This window comes from Ciconia boyciana, chromosome 4 (genome assembly GCF_034638445.1).
Source record: "Ciconia boyciana chromosome 4, ASM3463844v1, whole genome shotgun sequence".
NCBI classification, from domain to species: Eukaryota; Metazoa; Chordata; class Aves; order Ciconiiformes; family Ciconiidae; genus Ciconia; species Ciconia boyciana.
Window position 1 is genome coordinate 87,266,990 of NC_132937.1, and position 9,284 is coordinate 87,276,273.

General features: G+C 49.5%; 1 protein-coding gene across 1 annotated transcript in view; it reads left to right on the forward strand.

The window, feature by feature from the left end:
* B4GALT1 (beta-1,4-galactosyltransferase 1) overlaps positions 1-7,753 on the forward strand; it is a 28,432-nt gene extending 20,679 nt beyond the window's left edge. The window contains exons 3-6 of the mRNA XM_072860552.1: positions 181-368; positions 1,825-1,947; positions 3,518-3,622; positions 4,421-7,753. Coding sequence (XP_072716653.1) covers positions 181-368; positions 1,825-1,947; positions 3,518-3,622; positions 4,421-4,556 — 552 coding nt within the window. The 3' untranslated portion in view covers positions 4,557-7,753. The remainder of the gene's footprint in view (positions 1-180; positions 369-1,824; positions 1,948-3,517; positions 3,623-4,420) is intronic.
* The last annotated feature ends 1,531 nt before the right edge of the window (positions 7,754-9,284 follow it).

Genomic DNA, 9,284 nt, shown 5'->3' on the forward strand with positions numbered 1-9,284 from the left:
GGGGCGGCTCGCTGTGGACGTCCCGTGGGTGTGCGGGGGCAGTGCTCGGGCTCGAGCTCAGTCCGTCACAGGCACGCCGACCCAGTGCGGCGACACCGGTGTACAGTCACAGGTAAGGAACTGCTGATGTCAACTGTCAAAGTTAAGTTACTTAACTGTTTTTATTTATTTTCAAATTAGGACGGAGAAGAAGAATTTAACCGTGCTAAACTGCTGAATATAGGATTCGCAGAGGCTTTGAAAGAGTATGACTATGATTGCTTTGTGTTTAGTGACGTAGACCTCATCCCAATGGATGACAGGAACACCTACAAATGTTACAGCCAGCCACGGCACCTCTCTGTATCCATGGATAAATTCGGATTTCGGTGAGACACCTTTTGGAGGGGCATTTTGTTCCTAATATCGCCGTTAGCCTAGCAGGCCAGGCGCAGCGTTACACATCCCCACCCACCATTGAAAGCCTGGGAAAATGTCTCTGGCAAAAGCCTGTCTTGGCGTGCGCGTCCCTGCAGCGAGTGGGTGGCTGCGAGTGGGATCGGCTGGTGGGGAGGAAGGGGGAGAAACCCAGCTGAGCAGTTTATTAAAATTCACAGCTTCTGGAAAGTGAAACGTAGGGTGAGGAAAAACTAAGAGCCTGTCGTTTTGCAGGTGCCCGTGCATCCCTTCTTGTGTTTCAGGCTGGAAGCTGGAAGACAGCTAGTGTTTCCACCCAGTCTGAAAAGTGAGACACTCTCACATAGTGAGAATTACATGCAGCTTTAAAAAGACTGCATCAGACGCTATTTTAAGAGCAAAATGAAATATTTTTGGCTGTTCGATTTTGGGCCACTTACGGGACCTGCCCTGGTATTGGAGAGCAACACAAAACGAAATGCCTTTCAGCATACATTTGGGTTCAGCAAGCTGCTGCAAACTAAAATGTGTCTTGCTTTTCCTTTTCTCCCCCCCCCCCAATCCCAAATCCCCAAGGGGGCGTTTAAAAGCTCCTCTATAATGTGAAAACCAGTCGTGACCCCACGGTGGCCATTAGTGCTAAAGATACAGCAGTGGTGTTGGTGGCAGGACCCTGCATGTCTCCATTCCAGACCCAAGCCCTGCTCGGAGCAGGACTGTCACCGGCACCGCAGCAGCTGCAGTTTTTTCTTGCAGCTAGGTGAAGCTTAGAGCAGAAATACAGGCCCCAGGGGTTTCTTCTGCTTGCTGAAGCAGAGACAAGGTCTGCAGTAGGTCTGGTGATCCCTGTGTGGGACCCCTCCTGGTGCTGTGGGTCTGAATTTTGTCTGTCCCCTATCCCCTGGTGAATTGCCCCCATTTCGAGCAGGAGCTGGTTGGCTTCGTGTGTACAAGGTTGTGTTGCTGGCTCACTTTTGGGCTGCGAGCTTTCCTTTGGGGCACTGGGGAACATGGAGGCGAGCAGTGGAGCTGCAGGAAGAGAAGGCTCTGCAGCACCTCCGATGCCTTGCTGAGCTCTCGCCGCTCCCGGGGCGTGCATGTCAGCCATCTGTCCTTTGTCGAGGTGATGTGCATCTCACCAGCCTGTCCTTTGAGGACAGTGTACTTCTTAGTGAAAGGCTGCAGCCGTTGCCAGTTGCAAAATACCTCCCAGCTGTATTTGGGACTGAGCCCACCAGCTCCCTCTGCCTCAGCCGAGTCCAGGGCACCAAAGCACACACTGCTCCCTGCGGCAGGGAGGCACCCTGCAGCGGGCGCTGGCTGGCCATGGGCTGGGGTGAAGGGCAGCAGCAAGCCCTTTTCAGGCTGGCAGGCTGCTCCTTGGCTAGCACCGTTCCTCCTCTAATGGCCTTTTCTCCCTGCTTCCAGGTTGCCTTACAATCAGTATTTCGGAGGCGTGTCTGCCTTGAGCAAAGAACAGTTCACAAAGATCAACGGGTTCCCAAACAATTACTGGGGCTGGGGTGGCGAAGATGATGACATTTATAACAGGTAAATAAATAAATACCCTTGTTGGCACCCGGAGTGCCTCCAGGGTGGGGATGAGCACAGACCTGCTGCTTTCACCCGGGTGTGGGGGGATGCCGCGTGTCTTTTCCGTCCGACCGTGGGAGCCTCCCCTCCAGGTGGGGGACAGAGGTGGCGCGTGGGCAATCTGCTGGCTCATCAAAAGCATGTTCCTGCTGGGTGCTGGCACCCCATTTCACAACTCCCAAGGTGTTCTGGGGAGTGGGTCCGCCTGGAAAAATCCCCCCCCCTGCCCCACACACATATCGCTCGTTTGCCGCACAGCCTTGCAAGCATCCATGCCAGTGCGTGAGTTGGAGGAGCGTGCTTCTGGGTCTCCCAGCACTGGCCAAAGGAAGGGGATTCGGGGCATGCAGCGGGGTGGAGAAGACCTTCACCCACCTAGCCCAGCACAGCCTGAGGCTTGCCTGGGTCTGCAGCCTGGTAGCAGATCCGTTTGTTCCCGGGAGAGCTTCATTTGTCAGGCTGTACGCAGCTCTAAATAACACCGTGAGCCATCGCTTCCTGCCTGGAAGGAAGCCGAGCAAGGCTCAGAACTGCAGGAGAGGAGGAAGGTGTTTGCACAGGGCAGGCTGGGACCATGCCTTTCAGAAGACTGGGGCAGAGGGTGGACGTGGGGTTGTGCTACCGTACAGCTTCATGTCCCCAGGGTGGTGACTGTGGGAAATCATTGTGGGAAGCTCAGATTTGGGAAGCCCTCTTCACATTTCTCGATGGCAAAACCACTCTGCATGGTATTTTCTCTGGGCTTTCTGAGCTCTTCTGGGCTTCAGGAAGGGTCTTCCTAAAAAATGCTTGTACCTTTCTGAAGTACAGCACTTCTGTTTAATAAACCCAAGCGAGGGACAACCTTCCAGTGGGGCAGGGCATTCAGAGCAAGATGGTAGTCCTCTCTTTTTGGGGCACTCACGTTTTGAGGAGCAGAAGATGCTATATAGAAATGAAAAGGGGAGGTGCAAAGAGGGAAGAAACCAGGTACTTTTTCAGCGTTGGTGTCCATGAACTGCAGGTGCCTTGCAGAGAGCATGCAAACAAAGACAGGCTGCCCCTCGCCCAGCGGGTCCCAGCTGGGACCATTGTGGCTCTGACCGTGTGTCCCCCCTGTGCTGCTTCACCACCATTCACTTCAGTTTCTACCAGCACTGCAGCTTTCACATCCTGAAAAATGAACGCTCTTCTGGCTCCTTTCCAGATAGGTTAAAAACCAGATGCCTCCCATTCAAATTCCAGTCTACAGCCTGGAGCAAGGTTAATGCAGGTGTTGGGCGGGCACATTGGGTGTTGGAGGAGCTGGGTGGAGGTGAGGGTGCGGTGAATTAGCAAGTCCTTGGTGTTGCCAGGGAGATGTCTCTTTGGAAAGGGACTGGCTTTCCCCCCTTTCAATGTTATCAAGCCTACAAACACACTAGCGACATATCATCAAAAAAAGAAAAAAAGGCCAAACCCCGAAACCAATGGTCATTTGTGGAAGGTGTGGCAGAGCATCCCACATCCATCGCCTGTCACGGGTGTTTAATGTACTTGCTTTTTACAGGCTGGTGTTTAAAGGCATGGGGATATCCCGTCCGGATGCTGTCATTGGGAAGTGCAGAATGATTCGGCATTCCCGGGACCGGAAGAACGAACCCAACCCCGAGAGGTGCATCTCCCCCTCTCCCCCAGCAGATCCAAGGGCTGCCTCCCACCCCTGCTGCTCTGGCTGTTATCCCACAAGCGTGGGGTCGTTTACCCGGTGTGCAGGACTCCAATACCAACAGGCATGTTATTCCATGTTTGCGCAAAGATGGGTGCTAGGTGGTTATTCCACAAAGCTAGCACCCATCTTGGCGCAAGCATGCAATAGCGTACCTCTACTCTGTGTGTATATTGGCGTCCTGCGCACTGGGTAAAGGACCCCACGCTTGTGGGATAACAACACGGCTGCTTGGCTTTCTCTTGGCCGTGCAAAAAGCCCGATCGCGGAAAGCCTGCGGCCATCTCCTCCCTTGCCCCCTCTCTGTTCCCCATGCTGTAAGCTGCCCCCTTTCCCTCACCAGTTTATTACCTTATTACTGACCTTCTCCCCAAGATTTCGCTATGGCACAAATGCCTCTCGCCTTTTTTTTTTTTTTTTCCTTAAACACAGTAAATGAAGCTCTGAGCAATTTGTTTCCAGCGTATAAAACCTGTGCTCTACTGCAGAGCTGGAAAAGGACCTGTGTGATTTAAAAGCTTGGCTGCTTTTTCCTGGCTAAAATTTGTCCCCATAGGTATGCCTCTGCCCACTGCTCAGGCTGGCCAGATCTGGGAGTTTATGGGACCCCTACTGATACTCGGGTTGTTCTTAAAACACCGGAGATGCCGCCTGAGAGGCTGTAAAAATGTCACGCGAAGTTCAGGTTGTTTAAACATTTTTTTTTTTCCTTTCTTTCTCTGTTCCCCCCACCCTCTTCCGCAGGTTTGACCGAATTGCTCACACAAGGGAGACAATGAGCTCTGACGGCTTAAATACACTATCGTACAAGGTGTTAAGAACTGACAAGTACCCTCTGTATACAAAGATCACAGTGGATATTGGCTCGCCAAACAGCTAACATCACAGACACAAGAGAGACCTTGCCTATGTTGCCCAGGACATCTGGCCTCACTGATTCTCTATATCTGCTGGTTTTTATAAGAGTTGCAATGAACAACAACAAAAAAAAGGCCTGTTCTGGCCTGCCAAAGCGTCTCCAAATTGGTTGGACAAGTGCTTTTTTTTTTTCTTTCTAATTCCAAACTTGACTTTACACAACTTTCTAGCTCTCCATTGTTTTGTAAGTCCAGAAGCTGTACATAAGAGTTGTAAATATTTACTTTGCCAGAAAATGTTGAATCTGATTTATTTGCTGCAGTGCTCCCCATGTTGAGTTAATTGCTGGACCCAAATTTTACTGATTACAGCTATGATGCATCAGCAATTACTGCCCATGATATTTTGGTATTTTAAATGAGGTGGATGGAAACATTCCTTTTAATTCATTCCTGGTTTTACTTTATGAAGGACTGTAAAATGCTGCTAAAATTGTACACGTTTACGCTTTGCATTATATTTTTTTTGTTAATGGAGACAATATCTCATGTTTTTTTCTCATAGTGACCAAAACAAACATCTTCTCTGTGTGCAGAGCAAGTGTTGAACAATCAAGCCTGGATTCAATGAATGTCATTATTGCTTTTAGTCTCAAAGGAGGCTTTGAGTGAGTTGAGCCAGAGTTTGCCAGAATTTGCCAGTGAGCTCTCTGCATAGGGTGGGAGCTACACAGATGGCATCTGCGAAAACCACTGGCTTCAGATAACCTTACTTCTGGATGTGGTAGTGACTTTTGCCTCAGCATGCCACTGCCTGGGGTTGGGGGGGGGGGGGCGGAGGGAGATGGTTTTGTTTTTTTCCCTGAAATAAAGATGAATTAATTTAATTGCGCGATGAAATTATGGCTTTAAAATTTGCTGACTACTTGTTAACAGTGGTAGAAAGTTACCCCGCTATTTAAACATTGTCTGAAGCTTCCTGAAACCAAAATTTTTCTTGCAAGATCATGCATAAAACTTGAATTCACTTATTACTTTTGTTGTTGTTGTAACATTTTAATAACTTTTTAAAGTAATTTGTATATCATAAGCAGTATATTTAATACCAGATTAAACTAGGGTGCAGCATAATAGGATATGATTCAAGGCCTCCTTTATCTTCAGACTAGTAAGCTTTTTATGTGCGTCATTATATATAAGCCATGTATTATATTTGCTCTCTGTATTTGTGCATGAAATCTCCTGCAGTGCTGAGCTATTCACAGCAGGGCTGACATCTGATCAATTTTTCTTTGCCTAAAGCCTGTTGCAATGTGTGTCCTCTATCAGGAAACTCCCTTCTGATTTTCTCAGGCTTTGAGGGACATGCACGTTTTGGAGTACTACTTTTTGTCAGTGCACCAGGGCACCACCTGTACAGACACCCTGCTCTTCCTTCCCGTGACTGTATGAAAGCCTCAAGCGCTGACACCCTCGGAGCTGGTTTAAGTGATTTAAAGCTCTCAGCCAGAGCTGAGAACTGAATTCTTTCTGGCGAGTACTTTGCCACCAGCTCTGACCACAGCAATTTGCACTTCCTTGGCCTGTGCTGAAGGCTGTTGAAATCAGGGACGCTCGTTGTATTGGGGATCATCTTCAGCACTGCGTCTTTTTTTTTTTTCTTTTTTTTGGTGGTTTTTTTTTGGTTTGGGTTGGGTTTTTGTTGAGACCTGAAGGTTTTGCTGAACCCTTGCACTGCAGGGGTGGGATCCTGCAGGGGTGGGGGACAGTGCGTTTCTTCTTGGGCCAGCAGTGGCTCAAAGTATGCACGGAGACTTTAATTACAGGGGAGACACCCAGCTGCCTTTTCAGTCTCCCTTTGAAAAAGTGTTCACCCCCTTTGTTTAAAAGCTGTTGCTGGCCAGACTTGCTGCTTCAGTCGTGCTGGGAGCTGAGTGGAGGTGGGCTTGCATGGAGCAGGAGTGAAGCACAAGGAAGCAGCATTGTGTTTAAGAGCCACTCTCTTCTGCTTATCGTTGCATTAAAAAAATGACTCCTTTTTGGCAGGTCAGGCTCCAGCTCTTGCAGATACAAAGGGGTACAAGAAGAGGATGTGTTACAGAAGTCAGGTCAAATGTCTACCTGTAAAACATAGGTGTAGCTGTAGTCTGCACCAGTAATGGAGACACAGGCGAGGACTTTATTTTTTATTTTTTATTTTTTCAAAGGTGCCTTAGAAGCAGGGCCCTGCTCCCACAGGTGGCAGATCAGCACCAAAACTCATCAAGGCTCCACTGAAAATCCCAGGTCTCTGCAGAGAGCATCTCGATTTTGTGCTGAGCCTTTTGTAAGTTGAAGAGTTGGGACCTTCAGCTGTAGCGGTGTCTGTCTGCTAACAAGCTATGCAAAGGGGCTACCTGTTGTAATTGAGTGGTTGGTTTGGGGTGGGGGGTTTCCTTGCCTTAGATTCTCTGAAGATTAGAAAAAAGTTAGTGTAACAACTCATTGTTTTGCTGTATGCTGAAATCATTGAATATCATGGAGGTGGTCTAAGCACTTGTTTCTGGCTGTTGCAATCAAAGATTTCTACACATGTGCCTTGAAAGAGGATAGAAATGGAAACTGGAAAACCAGGAAACCTGAAAACTGTTTCCAGCAGAGAGACACTAGCGGTGCAAGAAACTGTCGCTTAGTTTCTCTTCTACTGCTAAAGCCACAGGCCACGTGAAAGACGAAGCTGCCTTTCGTTGCTTGTTTCGCCCTTTGGTGCTGACCCGTGATTTCCAGATCTCTTTGTCCCTGTGTAAACTGTATCAGTCAAACTCACGAAATGCTCTTGACTCAACCTGGCCATTAAATTTCTCTCCCTGGGATTTTTGGGGGCCTTTCCTTCAAACGCTCATGTTGCACAGAAGTGAATTCTGGCCATGACCTGTGGTGGGTGGTGTTTTGTCTCTCCCGTACTGGTAGCAACATTCAAAGTGATACTGTGTGTAACGGTTGAAACCCAGAACAAAGAGCTGCAAAGGAAACGCTAATGTTTGGTTTCTTTGGGATTACCATTTGCTTGTTAGCATGAGGGTGGGTCCTGGCATGCAGCTTTTCCCTGGGATGTTGTGTACTGGACTGTTTATGGGTTTCCTGTAGATGGTTTTGCTTTTGCATTTTTATCATTATATATCAATGGATGTATAATCCAATGTTCCTACTTTACTATTGATGTCAAATAAAGTATTTTCAGTTACGACGCCTGGCAGCATTACTCTGAATTACCCCTCCAGCTGGGTGGGTTTCTGGCTGATGGGGTGGACTGGGCCATGCCTTAGCCTCCTTGCATTAACTTTCTGCAGCTTTTCCCCCCCTCTGGCTGCCCCCCCAAGTGGATTTCTCTGCACTGCAAAATTTTTACCGGCATTAGAGAAACAGATCCAAGAGTCCCCAGATGACACCAGAAGACTGTAGGGTGGTTCGTCTACCTGTGGGTAGGGGGACAGCATGCAAACCCCTCCTGAAACCAAGGCAGGGGACGCAAGCCCTCACCCAGGCTGTCAGCTGCTTGGGAGAAACAGGCCACTGCTTGCTCCCCGGGTGCTTGAGGGTTTGGCTAGAGTGTGGAAATGGAGAAGTCATTCCTGGGAAACTGATGCAAATGTTTGCTTGTGTTCCTTGGCACCTTCTCAGGAAAACAGTTTCCATGGAAGAGATCTTTCTGGCTGCAAGACTGTGGCTAAGGCTACGGAGCTGGCGTGAGGTCCCCAGCACTCTCCAGGGAGAGGTGGGCCTGTCCCCAGCTGGGACCAGCTACCAGGCTCTGGGGTCCAGGCTGGCACAGTGGGCAGGACATCCCCAAGCCCCTACAGTTGCTTGGAGGTATGCTCTGAAGACCATATTGACAGAGGGCTCTGGAAGAGGGCACCGGCTGGCCCCTGCCTGTTTCATCCCTCCAGGGCTGGCTACCAGGGCACCGGGGACAGTGCAGAAGCATCATTGTATGGAAGTTGCCAACAGACTGGGGTGCAGCAGAAGGCTTGGACAGGGATGCGGCGGGGGAGGCTGGGTGGTCCCTGTGGTATCTTTCATTGACTTTTGGACTCTGAAAGGCCTTGCACAGGAATCATGGGCGTTTTCTTCTCATGGTTCAAAGTTTGGTATCTCCAGGCAGAAAAATGGTCCGAGAGGGAGCTTCTATCTTCTCCTACTTCTGTCCCCAGAGTATTGAGTTGTTTGTCCCCTGTTCTGCTCGGGGGGGGTGAGGACTGGGCAGGAGTCACACAGCTCAGGGGCTAGAAGAAGCCCTGTGTGGAAATTTTGTCCCTTGCTGAAAGAAGCAGCTGAGAAGTACCAGTAGGATTTCAGCCTTCTCCCCACTGGCTACCGAGGCTTCCCTGGACCAGATCAGCATGTGGCTTGTAAAGGATCCCTTGACTCTTTTGCTGTGAGACCATATTTGCTCTAGCAGAGCTTCCTTCCCCACCTCCAGCTCCACCTGCCTGCCAACAGCCAGGATGGGTGAGCAGAGGTCTCCCACATTTACCCCACATGTTTACACTGCTACACCTTCCTGTTCTCCAGCCCACAGGGAAAAAACAACAAAAGAAGAGGCTGTTGTTAGAAGGAAGAAAAGGACTAAGCTAGAGTTTGCTGATCCCTTTCACCCCCTTGGAAGGAGTCTGAAGCGGGTGTGATTGCCCTTTGCTCTTGCTCTGTGTCTTAGCACAGCAGTGCTGACACTGGATCTGTTCTGATTCGCCTACATCCCATTTTCAGGATGT